This window comes from Glandiceps talaboti, chromosome 6 (assembly GCF_964340395.1).
Source record: "Glandiceps talaboti chromosome 6, keGlaTala1.1, whole genome shotgun sequence".
Lineage (NCBI taxonomy): Eukaryota > Metazoa > Hemichordata > Enteropneusta > Spengelidae > Glandiceps > Glandiceps talaboti.
Window position 1 is genome coordinate 9374739 of NC_135554.1, and position 20669 is coordinate 9395407.

At 35.4% G+C, this 20669-nt stretch overlaps 1 protein-coding gene across 1 annotated transcript in view; it reads right to left on the reverse strand.

Annotated features, from left to right (window-relative positions):
* The window catches only part of LOC144436803 (E3 ubiquitin-protein ligase RNF213-like), a 181123-nt gene that overhangs the window by 104227 nt on the left and 56227 nt on the right, over positions 1-20669 (reverse strand). The window contains exons 14-19 of the mRNA XM_078125663.1: positions 20197-20465; positions 11776-12000; positions 8444-8627; positions 5892-5962; positions 2589-2910; positions 1766-1864 (exon numbers count right to left, since the gene is read on the reverse strand). Of these exons, the coding sequence (XP_077981789.1) occupies positions 1766-1864; positions 2589-2910; positions 5892-5962; positions 8444-8627; positions 11776-12000; positions 20197-20465 (1170 nt within the window). The remainder of the gene's footprint in view (positions 1-1765; positions 1865-2588; positions 2911-5891; positions 5963-8443; positions 8628-11775; positions 12001-20196; positions 20466-20669) is intronic.

The window sequence follows — 20669 nt, forward strand, 5'->3', positions numbered from 1 at the left end:
GGGGGTGGGTAGGTAGGTTGGTGAGTTAGTGATACATGTTTGTAGAGGTCAAAAGCCGAGGTCCACTTTTCGAGAAAGATTAGCGTACGAAATGCAAATCAAGAAAAAATACATATCATTAAAATTCAATAGTCGATATATCGATAGTCTTGATAGGAGCAATTAGGCTTTGTATCCAAGAATATGTTCTGTATCCAGTGTAACTAAATTAGCGATATTCCAATGACACCCTTTACTGCAATCTAACGTAAAGGAGTTGAAATATATTCCAATATTGAATAAGAAAACCAAAATTTCTTTGTGATTGCACTGTCATTCTATTTCCGTTGCTGCTCGACGTGTATTTCAAAGGATGTTGTTGTTGCTATGTAATGTACTAGTAGCTAACGTCAGAACACGTACTATTGTTTTTGCTACAAATGTTGAACATATTGTCTCAATTATAAAATATATATATATATAATATATATATATATATATTATATATATATATATTATATATATATATATTATATATATATTATATATATTATATATATATTGTCTCAATTATTATATATATATATATATATATATATATATATATATATATATATATATATATATATATATATATATAACCATTTCGGGTCGACTGGACGTAATCAAGATATATTCAATTTGTAAGAGGTAAACAGAAATTTTCAAAATGTTCTTGTTATTGTTTCTTTCTTTTAGGGTATTGTGAGTTTCTGTTGGTATGTTGTCTCTTTCACTATAATTTGTATAGTATATTTCCCGTGCAAAGTGCGCGCATTCAACATTTCCAGGAGTTTGAATAGGCGTTTCTCACGTTCCTGCAAACTGAGAGTGAGCTGAGATATCACACTCTCAAATCGACCTCACTCTCTGTTTAAATGCGAGAGCTAAATTTTGTTATATAAATGTATTGCTGATTGGTTTATTGCGATCCATAGTCAGTAGGCGCTCACACCAATAACGTTCGTAAGTGGTCTGAGGTAGTGTATTGATTGACGAATAGAATGATGTGTGATGTAGAAGCGGAAGTAAGTACATTCCAGCACACGATGACGAAGTGAACGGGCTAATAATGTTGACATTTACGCAGCGCCAAAGATGATAAATATTGGCGACAATCGAGGAATCTCATGATTCTAATGATTGGAGAATTTTAACCCCTCGGGACATATCGATTGTTCACAATTATAGATAAGGCTTCAGGTCAAAAATAACTCACGTTGAAATCAGCTCGAAACAGATAAGATATTTGAATATTAGACAAATACAACGAACTCCACTGTGTGCTCGAGTCGACAAAAAATAAATTTTGTAAGAGCAAACCCACCCATATTGTGCATATAAAAAACCTACAATAATGGCTAGACATTTATTTTGTTAAGTGCTCTTTACATTTACTTTTCACACAAAACCCATTTAAAACTTTTCAAAGACCATTGTTAGTGTAGATGCTAGTCTAGATTTGGAAGAATTTTTCGTTAAAAGTGAAAGTGCAGGTTTCACAACAAGTATGAATTAATGCTATCATGTTATTAATATGTTGATTTGCTGATTGGTTTAATAGTTGTGTTCGTGTCGGGCATATGATACATTGATATTTCAGAATCTCTCTCTCTCTCTCTCTCTCTCCCTCTCTCTCTCTCTCTCTCTCTCTCTCTCTCTCTCTCTCTCTCTCTCTCTCTCTCTCTCTCTCTCTCTCCCTCTCTCTCTCTCCATATGCATATGTTGTACACAGTGTATTACTTACCTTTAGTAGTTTGTCTCGTACAAATACCAAGATTTGACACTTCCATGGCCTTACCAATTCACTATCAAGTTCTCTCATTTCAATGAGGGTAGACCACTCCTGTTAGGATATCAAAATTAGACTAAAATATCTATTTACTGGAATACACTATTGTCAATTATATTGTGAAACTGTAATCATTTATCGGACAAGTGCAAGAACTTACATAATTGTATGCAGTACAGACGATTTAATACACATGAAACCTTTGGTTTCTATATTTCTACATAACGCATGTGGGTTTCCCTAAATGAAATGGTACATTCGGCGTTTTTATTTTGTACATTCGAGAGAGAGGGAGGGGGAGACAGAGACGGAGACAGAGACAGAGACAGAGACAGAGACAGACACAGACACAGACACAGACACAGACACAGAGACAGACACAGACTCCAGCACAGCTCAGAGCTATCCAACAGGATTTGGAATTTGAAGGACAGGAACCCACCAAACAATATTGAATGGGATATCATCACCCACGCAGCTGCTTACACAAATAAGACGAAACGTTGCGCGTTGTAATATATGTTTAACTGAGAAGCTATGTATAATCAGTGCTGAAAAGAGCATGCTACTGACCAAAAAATCTGACTCAGTCTCAAAAAATCGCAAAGAATTAAGTAAATATTCCGTCGCCAACTATAGAAGTAAACTTCCGTAAGAAATAGTATATATATATATATATATATATATATATATATATATATATATATATATATATATATATATATATATATATATATTTATATATATTATTGAAATCATATTGTGTTGAAATTATTACCTGTAACATCTTCAGTGTGTCATTGTCATTTTGCAAAAATCTTAAACAGTGCCAACACGTTACTGCAACTATTGTTATGTTACTTTCCATATTTTCAATCGATAAGTCGTCTTGTTTATCTTGAATCTTTAGCTTCTTAGCCTTTGCTCTACCAATATTTGATTCACTTATATAGTAGTCTAGTAAATACCACAGATGTTTCTTCTGCGTACAACATGTTCCGTTTAGGGCCGATTGGATTAACTGGTTGGCAATTGCATATGATCCTCGGGTGATCAATATATCCTCATCGTTCGTGGTACTTGACTGTGCATGTGTAGCACTAGTGACAAATAAAAAAATACATATTTCAATAGGGCTCAAATTTCAGGCTCAAGGACCCAATTTGAATTAGCATTTATATAAATATAAATATAATAACAATAAGAACAATATAATGTTTTAAACATTTCTTCTTCAATGTAACATTGGTTAGCCTGTACTATCACTTGATTTCCTTTCCAACCTTATCAGAATGTTTAATATTAGACTAAGTAAAACGGAAAATTAAGATTTAAATAGAATTAATCAATGACATGCATATGTCCAACCGTCGTGAAATAGTATTTATCCCATGTTTGAGACTTACTGCCACTTTTATTTTCTTCGTGGACTGGTGACTTTATTCACATTTCAAGCCCCACGCTCATCACAGAATTCTCCTTACCCAGTCAAGCATATTCAGAGTGTTCCTCAAACACAAGTGTTTGTAAACGTTACACACTCAAAACAAGCGACCTATCGGTCAGAATAGCTCCGCTGTTGTTTTTTTTTAATTTAATTTTTTATTTTGATGACATGTAGAAGTGGTTCAGTTCTTCACTATGCAGTTTTGCTTTAGCGATGTAATAAAGTGGTTACTGGTTTCATATGATGTCTCACTATAAAACACATTTTACACAGAAGTTGGTAATGTATTGTACTTTTATACCATAGTCACCTTTTTATAACAAAAATTTACTGTTATGAAAAATTGCACTAAATCTCAGAAAAAAATGACTGGGAAATGCACAAAAGAAAAAGAAAAAAAGAGGATTCTGAGGTTGGCTATAAATAATTCCAGTGTCTTACAAGCTTTAACCCTGGAAAATTTTAATGATGAATGAAATAAACTACGGATCTAAAATAATTTTGAGGCAATTGGAATTTCAATTTTCTAACAAATTTACCAAGTCAACAACATTCAAATTGTACTAGTTGTAGTAGATATATATAGGGAAGAAATGTATTAATCGCCATCTTAGTTTCCGTACGGCGACAATCCCAAGTACCCGGAAGGTAGTCATTCTCAGCCATACGTTACAGTGGTAACACTCGTTCATGTTCGATTACCTTTCACAAAGAAAACACAACGAAATGGTTGAAGTGATCTTTTTTTTATTTCTTTTCATCACAACAACAAAATCTGCGTGATCAAAAGTGTTGTAAACTAAACCAGAAAGAATTATCGGACTGGCTAAACTTCCCGATGAACTGGAGTAAGGTCCAAGTCCAAGTAAGATAGTACTATTAGTACGTGAGAAAATCTAAAAACTAGCGATACAACTTTCAAAATATAACTTGACATGTCTCCATTTGTTAGAGTTATACAATTCATACAATACGGTTTTCACTCGAAAACAACAATTCTGTGAATAATTATAATGACACTCTGAACGCAGCGAATTCTCGGACGATGTTACCACTGTAACGTATGGCTGACAACGACTTGCTTCCGGGTTAGTCCCTCGTGCATCCGGGTACTTGGGATTGTCGCCATACGGAAACTAAGATGGCGACTAATACATACATCGTCTGATATTTTAATATACGGAGTTTCTTGTGAGAGGCGCCTGTCAGCAGACTCGGCCATTTTTTTCATCATTCCATTGTATTTAAACCTTGTACTTGACATTTCGCAATATTTATAGTTCTCAACAAAATACCTCAACATGCCTCACTTCGCTCGTACTGAACCAAAGCAGCCCAGGTATAATCACTGACATGACTAGAGAGAACCTTTTCGGCTTTACATGTAAAACGGGGAAAGACATATTAAAGTTGTAATTATTTTAATTATTTTTACTTGCCAAATATTTGCATTTTGGAAATAGCAAGACACGTTCATGTCGTTTAACTTTACATTTGAACTGTCGGCCAATAAACAAAGTTTGGTCGATTCACAGTCGTGCTCTTGCATAACTTCAATCGCATACCTTCCTTACGCAAGTTGTCTTCATTCTGGTTCACTGTCACTCCAAATTGCACGACAATATAGAATTTATCGCAAGTTACATGTTATCTGAAAACATCACACTTTTATAGTGGGTCTGAAGTGTGATTTTAGTGAGTACCAAGAACGTCCTGTGTTGTTACTTGCTGTGGAAAATCGCCGGGTCAAATGAGGTCAGCTTCAGCTTCTGGTCAAATCAGGATAGAGTATGCAAATGGATGTTGGATGTTGGATGTTGAGGACTGGCTGATTATGCAGAAGGGATGCAGAATTTAGATTTGAAGTTTTCAACCCTGTTTCGAACAAACGCTTGTCATTTGGGCACCCAATGCGTAGAATTATGACTATAGCACATATTACATTGCTTGTTTGACGTCAATAGTGTCTTTTGAAAAGTGGCAGTTTACTTAAAGTCTCGTCGACTGATTTCCAACATGGCGTCGGCCAAAATGCTCATTAACATATTCATTTTTTTTTCAAATTACAAAAAAAAAATCATAAAAAATAAAAATGAAGACGTGCTGACTTGAAATTAACAAATCTAAGTAAGCTACCCTCTGTGCATCAACACACCAGATATCAAAGCAATCTGATAAGAAGTTTTCGAGGAGATGATGATAATGTCATTTTTTGAAAAAAAAATCATAAAAAATTGAAAATGGCACAGCTCAACTTGGCATGAACAAATCTGAATAGCCTCCCCCCAAGGGAACATGCACTCCAAATATCGAAGAATTCTGACTGTCACTTTCGGAGAAGATGACGAAAATATAAAAGTTTGACAGACACCAATGATTCCACCTATACATATACCTTAATACAACATATACCTAAAGCTACGCTTTCAGCTTTCGCTGACAGCGGAGCTAAAAAGGGGTATTTGTATCTAACGTATTACTTTCAATTTGACAGGCAATTTATCTAAAAATGCTGTGGAGAAACTTTACGATATCAGTGCTCTCTCTCCCTCCCCCTCCCCCTCTCTCCCTCCCCTCCTCCCTCCCTCTCCCTCTCCCTCCCTCTCTCTCCCTTACAGATGTTGGAAAACTAACCATATTCTCCTTTGGGTGGTTTCATTATGTTGCTGGATCTCCTGAAGAGACGATATCACCTCATCGTTGAACTGTAAGAAAAAAGAATATGTCATGAAACACTAATTGCAATATTCAATAGGGTTTATGTTGCTTCTTATCAACATTTTTTTTCATAATTGTGTATATATAGAGAGTTATATCTAGTTCACATAAAGTGTCATCTTTTTTGTTTATCATGCCGGATTTAGAAAAATAGAGACACTGTGGTAACTAACTTTATATAAACTTGCAGACGGGCATTGATTCTGACGATGTCCCTTCCCTTCAGGACATTGTAGGAATTAAGTTTCGTACATCGATTGCAAGCCCGACTAAAAGTCTTAGTATAAATGATAATATTGGAATGACAAACATATAACGCCACCACAGAACAATTAAAAATTAAACTAACACGTGTGCAATTTATGAAATTTACAAATCACTAAAACTACATCGGTAACATTTCGAAAATAATTATTACATATTTCTTATTAAATTTGACAATTAAAAACATGTGTCAAAACCAAAACGTCAGTACGAACAACCAAAACACCATATTACGTTAACCATAACAAAGCGGCTATGCCCTATGAAATTCGTTAATGTAGCTTATAACTTTCATGAATGAACATTTGCATAATTAATGTTTTTTTTCGATAATTATGCTATATCTTAAGAATGCAAGCTTTGCATTTCATATACACCACCACCCCCGGAAATGCCTGCACTCAGTTTTTACTTTGACCGTGTACGTTAACTATCACGTAACCAATGTGTAGCCCATCCCTCAAAACTAATATAAGGACAAATGCATCATATTCATAGCTCTTCCAGACACCAAGATATACAGCATTAAAGTATTCCAGAATTATTCAACATAGCAAATCAGTTGACAAGCTAACATCATTTTGTTGACCTGGTCATTTCATTTATGTAATTTCAAATCAACTTCCAATATATTTTGTCATAATCTTTCTATTATGACCTCTTTGTTGCATACAATGTTATCGTTAATTGTAATTATTGTAATGATTCAGTGATTTGTTGATAAAAACTGAAAAATTAAGATGACCTTAAATCTTGACGGTGACCTTGACCTTGGATCATAAAAGATCATGTGTTCAGGGAGTTGTCCTTCCCCGCACTTGGGGACCTTGAGATCTTCAGTATTGTCATCATTTTCATAATTGTGGATCCTGATATCAGTTGTCATGGTAACAGGATTTTGTAATAAAGCATTTCCAAATAAGCGTTTGCTGTATTTTTCGTGAAAGACTATATCATTTGCTATTTTGTAACCGAGTTTCAGCTATAACAACTATGCCTGATGTTAGTTATATAAAACCTTCTGCCTTCGTTTTAATAAAAATATAGAAACAATAAGATGACCATGAATTTGGACTATGACTTTGACCTTTGATCGGATAGGTCATATGATCAATGAGTTGCCCGTCTCCCCAAACATATATACACATACTTTGATTATGATTATATCTCTTCTGAAGCCCAGGATATGACGTTTTGTGATGTTTAGCATCTATTCGATCGAATATATACCTTACAGGAATAATAGTCCCTCTAGCCGTTCACTGTATGCTCTGAGATGTATACAATAATACGTTGTTCAGTACTAGTGACATGGCGAATTTGTAGGCTACCTCGAATATATCTGCCCGGGAAACATTTAGACTGTCCGGGCCAAAGTTAGAGGTCTAATTGATATTAAAAGTCAATTTGTAAATAAACTAGAATATTACGAACCCTATCTAATCTACATTATGGTCATTCATTCAAGTCTTCCTTTATCGTTTCAGACTAAAACACTTTTCATTCACAGAGACTTCAAGGCAGCCCTGTACAACGGGTGCTGAATTAGGATTTATATTGCGCTAATCATTGTGGGAGCACTATGCGTAGAAATCTCTAGCATATTACCGTCGATGGTCGTTTTCAGAGACAGACATACACATAGAAAGACACATAGACAGACAGACAGACAGACAGACAGACAGACAGACAGACAGACAGACAGACAGACAGACAGACAGACAGGCAGGCAGGCAGGCAGGCAGACAGACAGACAGACAGACAGACAGACAGACAGACAGACAGACAGACAGACAGACAGACAGACAGACAGACACACACACACACACACACATTTGACACGGCCTTCCCTTACTAGAGGTAAAAACATTAACATACCCACATTTCACACCATTTATTAGTATTGAACGTGTTGATAAATGAGCACTTACTATTCATATAACTACATACCATGAATATTATTAGGGAGAGTACTCAACGATTGTAGCCTGAAAGGCAGCACAGACCCTATCAATAAGATCAGTTCGCTCGAAATATTTTGAGTTTATAATGTTTGACCATGTGTCTCTTTGTCACAGTTGAACACAATTGTTTTTACCACATTAATTGAGAGAACTGACAAAAGAAGTCCATGTAACTTAAATACAGACAGTTTAGCAAGAGTGCGCAAGAGTACTTCAATGCACAAGTCACTGTGGTTTTACCTCCTTTATTTCATTCTTCACAACACCGTACAGGATTCTCGCAGATACAACGTATGAAGGCACTTTCTGTAGCTTGGTAACTGCGACAATCGCACTACTATTTGGATTTACCAGAAACACAAGAGATCTTGGAAGATACTCATCCATTTCGAAGAGGGGATGTAATTGCTCGATCATAGTTTTACTGAAAGAAATACAAAACAATGATTTGTTTTGTGGTGGAGTAGCTACTAATGTAAACTGTTGCCATCTTCAGCCGAGTGACATATAAATGCTGCTTTACATTTTTCATCAAATTATCGAAAAGATATTAACTAAACTTGGTCAATTACTTATAAAAGATCTCGTATCTGTTTATTAGTGGTCAATAATTTCTAAAGGTGTGGAGTAGCAAGTATAAATCTTTGGCGAAAGTGCGATTTTGAATCTGTCACATTGATAAAACTGTATAAGTTGTAACTAAAGCATTATTTTGCCATCAAACAATCACAATATTTCACTAGAATTTATTAAAACATCAATGATTAGGCATTGCACATGTTAATCAATGGTCGACATTATCCATATTAAGCACCACAGAAATAGGTTGAATCATGATCATCGTTGATTTGATCGTGTATAACGAAGCTACATAAAACAGGGCAGCCAGTGTAGGGCAGCCAGTGTTATAGCGATTTGATCACATACACTGTATCAATGCGCGAGTAAAATGTTGTTTTCTAAACCTTTTGCTGATTGAGTCACTGTGTTCCAATGGTCAGCAGGCGTACATATTGATTGATGAATAGAATAACGCGTAAAGTAGAAACTAAGTAGTGGTACTGCATTCCAGCAGACATAAGACTGCACAACACATAGTACGCTGAATATCCCATAATTCTCTCCTATTTGTATGCTTCGACATTCTCTCAACGTAGTAAATTTTTCACCGGGTTTCAATCATAGATAGAGGTTTGCCAAGTAGATTGTCACGTTTTGTCTTTACGGATTTCCTGTCCGCATAAAATTCAAGAAATGTTCTTTTGGCTTCTATGATGTCGTTCTTAGGTACGCAAATGGGGGACAATACTAAGTTAGTTTTGAAGCATCGTGATATCTGGCCAGTGATGCTTTCCCTTGCAGGGTTAACCTCGTGAGTTCCAGATATTTAGATTAGCCTTCACCTTCCTCAACTTTTGGTGAATGTTCAAGTTATATGTTTCAGCGTTATTTGTGACCGAACAAAAAGTACTAGGAGTCTAATTGGGCTAGCTGTTTGTTTGATATCACAGTCTTCAAACATGTCAGTTCGAAGCTTGCCTTCGAAGCTTGCCTAGTTTAGTTTTATCCATATTGATAGCGAGACTTGAATATTAATTTTATTTATTCAATTTTATTCAACTAGATCCTTTGTAATATAAAGAGACGTCTTTCCGTTTAAAATTAAAGTGGTGTCATTCGCAAACTGAGACACGAGTTCTTAAGATCCATCTGGGAGAATTATCCGAGAGAATTCTTTATCGTCACGCAATAGCTAACCATTCAATTGTAATCACAAACAAGGCTGCTAACAGGGGACTTCCATGCTTAACATGTTATCAAACCAATCTGTTGAGTAAACAGCTGGTAATCTTTATGTAAACACTTTCACCCATTTTTTTCAAATTGGAGCCAACACTGAGAAGATCAAGCGCTTTGTGGATCAGTGGCCATTGTAATGATTCGAATGCCTTTTCATATTCCAAAAATAATAACATCGTCTTTTTTCTTACAGTTGTAAAACATGACATTTATAAGACGAATGTTATCTGCAACGTTAGCTTCTTGTATGAGCGCACTCTAGTTTTCGTGAATAATGGAAGGGAGAACACTTTCCAGACGTTTCGCTACATCCTTAGTCGCAGCTAATAATCAAAAATATCGCGCAGCGAAACTGATCGACATTTTTTTTATGTATAACACATATTTGTCCGCGTTTGGCAGGAGAGATATTACACTGTTTGTTTTAGAATTGTTACCATTTCCCTTGTTTTAACATATAACAAGTTGTGTTCACTATTATAAGTGTTTTCAATATCAACAAAACGTAATAGGTAAAACAAAAAAGATCTATTATTATCACGACTGATATATCTCAATAATTACTATTTTAGCAATGTCATCCCTTTCTAACATTATTAAATAAGTTTCTTCTATCATTTTAGCCATATACTAGACAAGTATATTTAACCAGGGCTCTAATCCGGAGACTCATTGTGAAACTTATACTAGGCGTTGACAAACTTTGTATTGGTCAGTTGATTGTGAATTGTTGTCAATGGCTTGCTTAGTCACCGAGTAGTTTACTATTAGTGATGATTATTCATAATTGCAACTGTACTAATGGTTGATTGCGAGAACAATTTGTAAAATAACATTCAACTCATCAAAATGTTCACAAATTTCCGAAGACCACTTACAGTAATTAAGAGAAAAGTCCCACAGAAATATTATCATAGTTAGTCTGTTCTCGTCCAATTAGATGAAACGGTTCCAATATCTGACTATAGCAACTTGCTTATAGCATATGGATGTCTTAGACCATACATGGGCAAATCTAACTTGATGAAACCTGACCTTACAAAACATAGGACATGCTAGATTGTTCAAACGTGACCTGATGTGCACATTACTATGGAAACTTCACAGTATATATATATGTGTGTTTTTATCACAATTAAGAGGGATGATGTGTATTATTGATAATTCCCACAAATATTGGAGTCAAAGGCCATCATTTCAACATCTGGGTAAAAAATATCGCGTTTTGGCCAAAGTTCTTTTTCCTTTAAAAAATCATTCAATATTTAGGGTGTGTCTTAACAACACATACTCTCAAAATTTGAGCTTAAAACTAAATTAAATATGAACTTATCATTCTCCCTTACCTTAGCGTTACCAGAAATTTCGGGTATCCGCAAATCAACCCTCGCCACATGATCGCTCCTTAATATTGAGAAGTCAGTTTTAACAAAACAGTTGCTTAAAGGTGCCCATAGTATAGTTTTATGACTCCATGTCATATGCATGGGATGTATCAACAGACACAGAGTTTATGTTATATTTGAATGTATATTTATAGCTATTTATTGTTTATGGTAAAATATTGTATGCATATACCATTGTTGTTTAATAAATGTATGGAACTTTAAGTACAGCACTATGGCTCATGGTTTCATTTAGTTATTTCAAATAAGGTGACCCTCCCCTTCTTCGAGGCCCGAATTGATGTGACCCCACCCCACCCTCAACGAAAATAGCTTATCGCTCCCAATAGCCGAAATTTCACCTGCAATCACCAAATTTACGGTTACCTTTTATATTTGTAATTCTTTTTTGTGAATGTAGCATCATTTAGACCTTCCAAGCCCCACCACCATTCCTTCGTTGATATATCTTCTGTATGTATGGTCCCAAACTCGTATGGTGTGGCAACGCGAGTTATAAAATGAAGCAAAGGAAGGCAATGTATCCAGTCCTCGGAGCCTTTTTCAATAATCAAATTGCATAGTCTTTGGAGTAGCCTCCCAATGTGTGCCCTAAAATAAACGAAGCGAGACATAATAAATATATGTAATACACTAACAGAAGAACATGCAAAGACAATTTAGAAATAAACTCTTTTGTCTGTCACTACAAAATCATCTAACACTAACACAAATCTGGAGAGGATACACCATGACTACTCGTGTCTTTTTTACCTTCCATAATGAAGGGCTGGGTTATTCTTTTCTGTCTGTCTGTCTGTCTGTCTGTCTGTTACGTATGTCTTTTTGTCTCTATCTGTCCGTCTGTCTTTCTGTCTCTGTCTTTCTGCCTGTATGTATGTATGTATGTATGTATGTATGTATGTATTTATGTATGTGGTGATCAGGTTAAAAACGTAAACATTTACTATGAAGGTCAATTCAGGCAAAATAACGAAGGCAAAACAGCAATGAACGATTAGTCGACATCTACATCGGATTTTAATCAGATTGACATCGTCTCGAATCTATAAACATTTTGTCTTGTTTTTCTGTGAGTCGAGTGTGGGTAAGATATACCAACCATATGTTGATATCTATGAATTTTTAAAGACCATTGGGATCGAGATATAAAGTCCAAGAATGACAGAAGAAAGAAGTACTCGAAAGGAGTTGGAAGACCTCATGTTCCTCGAGGAGGATGACGAAATCAATATGGCCGCTAACTCAGTCCAAACGGGACAAAGGATGAAGGCAAAGAAGAGAGGTAAACAACATTTTGAATTTTACGCAGTGGCTACTGGCCGGAACACAGGCCTGTTTGAGAACTGGAAGGATTGTCATGAGAGTGTCAACAAAATCCCAAGTGCTCTCTACAAGGGAAAAGGCTGAATTGGTTTTGAGCAATTCCTCTGACATAACAACCTTACAGCATGGTGACCTACACACTCGCCTAGTTTACACCAGTGAGTCAACTATCGTAAGTAATAATGACCTGGGACATAAATCGTCACCAAGTGTGCCGATGAGACTATAAAAGAGTTGTGCTCAGATGATGAGATTAATATCAAAGTCATGGAAATTTACACCTACTTTGAACTTAGACTCTTGTAATAAACCATCTGTAAACATGATCGTTCTGATACTATCGATTCAGTCAACACGTCTCCATTTTTAAATGGAAATTATAACAAAAGGGAATCAATTGACGGCGGCGTGGACGAGTCTATTCAAATCTCAACACCGTATAACTTGTCAATTAAAAGCAAGTGTTCCTGAATAAGGCTAAAACTATCGACAAACGAAGAAACCAGAATGTGTATGCACCATTTGATGTACTTCATAAGTCAGTCGATTCAGTGTCAAACAAATTGTTGAAGATCTAAGCATCAGGTACTCTGCCATGAAGTTAGAGTTTAACACTTTTACAGCAAATACAAAAGATCAAATGTTAGTACATTCTAACAATATCAAATCAACTACTATTTTGCTTGAGTTGCTATCAAAAATAGACTTTATAGAATGTAAATTAAATGTATTCAACAATAAGCTCATGGACCTGTTAGAAGGACAAGAATATCTCAAAACGTCACTTTCTTCTGGAAAACAACAAGACCAACAGAATAACCTCATAGCTTCAAACTCTAAAAACTCTACAAATCCCAGTTCAGAAGTAAGAAAATCCCAACCTTTAAATATCCATCCAGCAGTCCCAACAAACAATTTCTATAGTGTACTCATGGAACCACAGTATGACAGTAACTCTAAAGTAAAGTCAACAATAAAGCCTGATAATGATTTGAACAACAAGTCCTATCAACAACCACCATGTACTGATAAGAAAACTGTTATCTTTGGAGACTCGATGGTACACAGAATCCAAGAAGAAAGACTCCGAAATTATCAGATGTATACAAAATATGTCTGACTATATTAAACAGACGAGTGTGATAATGTGATAATACATGCTGGTACTCATGATGGGAAAATTCAATATCAACACAGAGTATAGCGGAGGAATGTGGCAATGCAGTCCAAGTTGTCAAATAAATCAATCCAAGAGCAATGTATTGATCTCCAGTATATGCCCAAGGATGGATAGAAAGCAAAGTGATGTTGGTTTTGTAAATAATCAACTAAGATTAGTTGCTGAAAATACAGATTCCATGATTTATTGATAACGACCGATGCTGAATGGGGAAACAAACAAGGATTGATCCATCACTGTACTGTGACTATGTACATTTAAACAACCAAGGATTAACAAGACTAGTGTGTAATTTGAGCAGATATGTACCTGCAATTAGGAAGAGAAACAACCGAAGGTCTGACCAGTCTCTACTACAGAGAAATGACAATTCCAGTTGTCAGCAGCCCAAGTATAATTCTAGCAACTTCAACAGATAGAGATCACATCTCAAGGTTTTTTAATTGTGGAGAACCTGGCCACAGTCTGCGCACCTGTCGTCAGGAAAAGAAACTTTCATGCCATTCCTGTCAGAACATAGGCCATAAGGCAAACATCTGCATTCAACGTTCTATTATAGGAATTGGGCCGAACACATTTCTCCCTGTGATAGGGAAGGAACTGATAGTACATGCTACAACCTAAGGAAAACTGAAAACTGTTGAATCTTAAAGACAAAATAATTGTACGTCGACTTCTTACTGTCGTTTAAATGCAGGCAAAACCTATAAAATTGGTTTCAATAATCTTAGGGGTCTGAAATCTACAAAAAGAAGAACTGTCAACCCTTTTGCACAAGCATAATATATGCATCTTGGGTTTATGTGAAACAAAAACCACGTGCTGCTAAGGGAGGAGGTTTGGGAATCTTAGTCCATAAATCTATAATTATTATTATTGATGATCAATGTCTAGACTCTCATAGTTATGAATGGGAAAGATTAAGGGTGAAAGTGAAATGGGTCAAAGGATGTGACTTGGATTTGCGTTGTATACTTCCCAGTTGATATATAAGACTTTAACTGAGGAACAATATCATCAACTTTTAACAGATGTTCTGACTCTTGAAAATCAAGGAATGGATGATATTATCATTATGGATGACTTTAATATAAAAATAGGGAATCTCTTGTAAATGGAGATAAGGTGAAAATGATAATGGTAAAATGCTAATCAATTTTTGTGAAGACTCAGATTTGACCATAGCAAACATCTTGCCCAGTGCACAAGGTACTTTTACATGGCTTAGAAATCATCAGCAGTCAGTGATTGATTATCTTTTAGTCTCTGACAAAATTACAATCAATTCACAAAAATATTGTGGATGACGACATGGAATACCATCTTGGGAGTGATTGCAATGTTTACTGCTATGTTTAAATACAGTTCACATCCCATCTAGGAAGGGAATAGTAAAACATGAAAAAGGGAACTTCAAAAATAACACTGATTGGAAATTGTATGAAAAATTAGTTTCGGATACCTTTTGTAACTTGGGCATTAATGTTAAAGATAAAGACCCAATGAAATTGGTGGGATAAAGAAATTGAAGACGAGAGGCATGTAGAAAATATAGAAAATGGAAAAAGACCCCAACTGTCCGTAAAGATGAGTCCTCCGGAAATAAACTTTGGTCCACCTATGTTGATGGTAAAAAGGGGTAAGAAATCTAATTAATTCCAAAATCTTAAACTACCAAGTTGACCGGAGTGTAGAAATTGCTAAAACTGGTGGGAAATCATCTAGGTTATTCCGGAAAAAAATGTAAAAGGTCAGTAACCACAGTCAAGGCAGATGTGTATATATGATTGTCTGGATAACAACAGACATGTAAGCAGTAATGAAGTTGTTATTAAAAGTAACTTGAGACACTACTGGAATACATTAGGAAAAATGAATGTTGCTTTAGAGGAAAGAACAGATGCTAGAAACTCTATTCATGAACAAATCTTACAAGAGTTACATTTAATTTGAGATTTTGACCAAGTTCATATTTGTGACGATGGTCTTCCAGTAATTGATAGAATTGAAATAACACATGAAGATGTTAAGAAGGCAATTAGTTCTTGTCATAAGCGGAAAGCTTGTGGGACTGACGACATTCCGAATGAGCTACTAAAACATGGTGGTCATCATTTGATAAGATCGTTAGTCATCCTTTTCATGACCTTTGTAGAACAAAATAAAATCCCATATGAATGGTGAAAAGGGATAATAATTTCAATATTTAAAAGTGGAGACCCAAAAGACTTGAATACTTATCGTGGTATAACTCTTCATTCTTGTACATGTGTGTCGAAATTATATACAAATGTTGTAGAAACAAAGTTAAGAGAATTTATTGAGAATAATAATATTCTTGGGGACACTCAAGGAGGATTCAGAAAGTATAGACGCTGTGAAGATAATATTTTTATTTTAAAGGGAATAGCTACCCTGACAAAATCAATAAATAAATCAACCTATGTGACTTTTTTTTAGATTTTTCCAAGGCCTTTGATTGTGTATGGAGGGGTGGGCTTAAAGTAATTTTATGGAAAGTAGGAATAAGAGGACCTATGGAAAATCATTGATGACATGTATGACAAGTTGTTTAACAAAATTAAGTTGGATGCTATTGAAACAGGTTATTTTGATACAACTGAAGGGGTTAAACAAATATGTATTCTCGGCCCATCACTTTTCTCTTATCTATATAATGAATTTGCAAAAATGTTAAAAAATTCTAACGTGAGGGTTCAGATTCACACATGAATAATTCCAGAGATTTTTTGGTGATTTTTTCGATGTAGTGCTAATAGCAAACAATCATAGGGAACTACAAATTCTTTTACATATAGCAGCTAATTTTGCAGTGAAATGTAGACTCTCATTCAATCACACTAAATCAGAAATGATGTTCTTTGGTCGGAAACTACAGACTGAGGACACAGTATGGAAGCTAGGTAACTTAAAACTTAAGGAAACTAATTCGTATAATTATCTAGGTGTAACACCACAAATACATTAAAAGATAACGAACATTTTAAAAAGATGTATCAGAAAGGAGTGTAATTAACTGCATACTATAAATACCATATCAACCATCATAATAGTTTCAATCTTTTTGAATATGGGGATGTACTTTGGAAAAATATTGTTTTCCATCAATTAGTTACGGAAGTAGTGTATGGTTTCTACAAAATGATGAAGATACTAAAAAGCTGAAAAGTCTCCAATACCAAATTGGGAAATTTCTCTTTAGAGTGAATAGCAATGTTGCTTGTCATGCAGTATTAGGTGATTTAGGTTGGTCGGATATACAGGTTATCCTCAGAAATTCAGGGATTAAATATTTTGATACATTACAGAAAATGAATGGTGATAGATGGACCAAGCTGATTTTCGCTGAACTCAACAAGTCTCATGATAGGAACGTAAAGCTAGTATGAAACTGGCCAAATTATGTACATGATACCATTGCAGAGAATTGATTAGACCATATATATATATATATATATATATATATATATATATATATATATATATATATATATATATATATATATATATATATATATATATATATGGGTCGAAACAACCAACAAATACAAATTGGCTAAACAGGTTATAAGTATATTACACTCTTTGTCATAATAGCTTAGCATTTGGGTGTTTGAGACACACACAATCCTTGTTTGAGACACACAATCCTGGTCATAAGAGCTTAGCATTTGCCGTTTTGTGCAACAATTTACCCTAAAACAGGACACATCAAAAGATGCGTCAGGTAGAGGCGACAAAACAAACGGTCCAGGCGAAACCATACCAACTTACGTCTGTATCAACTGTGGTTGGCTCAACCCTTAATGTCTTCTATTTTAGAGTAAATTGTTGCAGAAAACACCCAAAAGCTAAGCTCTTATGACCAGAATTGGGGCGTTCGAAACATACTGAATCCTGTTCATAGGAGCTTAGCATTTGCGGATTTTCTGCAACAATTTCCTCTGAAACAGACCGCATCAAGGGGGCGTCAACATAGATTGATAGTACAAGCAGTCTTCAGTCTGGGTGAACGATTTTCGGTGACCAACATCCCGTGCAATCCTGACTCTCCGACGCCCCGGCGGTGGCAGTCCCTGAATCATGGATGGGTGGGTACCTATGCTTGTTAGCGAAATTTCATATGTACCCCTTTCCAGTAATATTTCAATGAAAAAGACCCCCCCCCCTTTTTTTAAGTGAATCTGGGAGAAAATCACCGCAAACCCCCCCCCCCCCCTTCTTTCCGAAATCCGGGAGGCTTTACCTTCAAGGACACATAATCCATACACTGCACAGGGTCCTGGACTACGGGACTTTTCTCCCCGGGCCTCGGGGTCATTTCTTCTGAGAGAGAGTAGAAAAGACTCGAGGCACCCTACCCATATTCTCGGAGGGTGATCTGAAAAAGTACCCCCTACCATTCCAAGGACCTAGATGGCCGACGAGATGCGAAACATCCATTGGATTGCGACCAAGAACACAGGTCGTAAATTTTGATATTGCGGTTTATTCTTATACTTATATTCAAATACACACCAAGTACTAAGCTCCAAACTGTTATGACTGCAGCTAGAATGAGAAATACTGCTGCTGTGTGTGTAAAGTTCAGCCTTTACACCTCCTACCCAACAACCAAAAGTGACATTCATCTAAAGTCCTCCTAATATTTTGTTTATTTTATTACGTGAAACCCCTTCACGTATAATAATAAGAATATGAACAGCAACGTGATATTTTATGTATGCTTCTATTTTGTATCACCGTTGGACGAAATTTGCTTGAAACTGATCACATTTAAATATAAAGTGAGTATAATAGCACAGGCTTAAGCGAAGCATATACGAAACATGACTGCCACTCAGTAAAGAAATATATGAGCTGCAAAGTTAATACAGGTATGTATTGCCCTTTTTCTTTATTATCTGTGCCCTAGACCTTAAGAAATGATCACACTTAGTACTACAAAGTGTCTGCATTATGAACAAAAGGTTCGATTTGATAGTTGGCCTTAAAGTCATGGTCAAAGTCTTTAAACTAATATTACGGTCAGATATTTTTTAATAATTCTAATAAATACAGATTACACGGTAATTTGGCCTTTTCTTAAAAATAAAAACTTCTAATTTGTGACATGCATTTATGGTAATGGAGCCCAAGTGTTTGATGTAGTTTGCTGATGTAGTATTTTTATTGTACATGGTCATTTTCACAATTCATGATTTTGATTAATTGGGCTATATCTAATTAACGGAAGCAATTAATTATGAAAATGAATGATGACAATTTAAAAGGACACCAGCAAACTATATCAAACACGTGTGCTGTGTTATCATCAATGCATGTACCAAATCATATGGATTATGAAAAGTGTATTCTTAGGATATACAATATCTAAAGAATGCACATACATTGACAATAACAAACTTCATGTGTTCTACAAAGCTTGTTGATTTAGCTGTCTGAATAAATCCTTGTATAATTAATTGTTTTCGGTAATTAGGTAATACTATGTTTGCTATGCAAGTTTAATATTTGATATAGTTTTAATTTTAGTATATTAATTTGTCTATTAATAGTATCATGTATTATAGATATCTCAGAATTTTGCAGTACAACAGAATATGGAGGAACAAAGGAATGGGTACATGTCCGCAAAATAAAGGGAAAACAAGGGTTGAAATAGACTGCAGGTATAGATCAGCCTAGGAATCTGCATATCTCTTGACTTTGTGATTATTGTGTCTCCTTCCAATAAGGAAAATTTCAGTCACAGACAGAGTTACTTCACTTATATTCAAACGGCAAACCATTTTCAGAGAATGTAGATAACTGTGTTGATTTGTACAAGTTCATTTGCGAACTGCCCGAGACGAAACTCGTCAGACTAATGCACCTGTTCTGCATCACTGTCTGCCTTTGTGGGTTAAAGAAGGATGTGATAGGGTTGCCCTAAGGATATGATTTTGAGTAAACATAGGACAATCCTTATGCTTTGGAAATGTTCGTTTTACCCGTACATAATATGAAGAATAGAATAGAATAGAATAGAATAGAATAGAATAGAATAGAATAGAATCCTATATACGATACTATATATAATATGCCATTAATATAATGTGTGTGTGCGTGCGTGCGTGCGTGTGTGTGTGTGTGTGTGTGTGTGCGTGTGTGTGAGCGTGTGTTATCTTTTCATTTGTTACATTATCGGGTTGGTACATTTTTCTTAGTTATTACTTTATCAGTCGCAACAAGCATGACTTGAGAAGGTTGTAGCTTACCTGCTAGCATCACATCTGTCGACTACATAATTTTCGTCTAAAGCTTTCAAAATATTAGAACATTCATCTTTAGACCGTCTCCCTGTCGAAAGTGCTCTAGCCAGTCCACACAGTTCGTCATTAGTGAGCTTAATGGCATAATAATTGACGACATGTAATATTCCAATCGCAGATATAATTCTTTCCATACAGGACGGCCAACAAATTTCTTCGAATGAATCTGTGTTTTCAAGGCTTTGCAATTTGGGCAGCAAAAAGTCGGAAACCAGCTAAATAGAAAAACAAATACAAATGTAAGATAACCCTGCATCATCCTACACATACTCTTCAAAAGCTACTGAATCGTTCGCATATACAGGTATAATCGGTACGTATTGCAAGTATTAAATGTTAAAACATATACTCATGATATTAGCAGCGACTTTACCATAATGTGTTATGAAACGTAAGTTATGCAGACTTTAACATGAGAA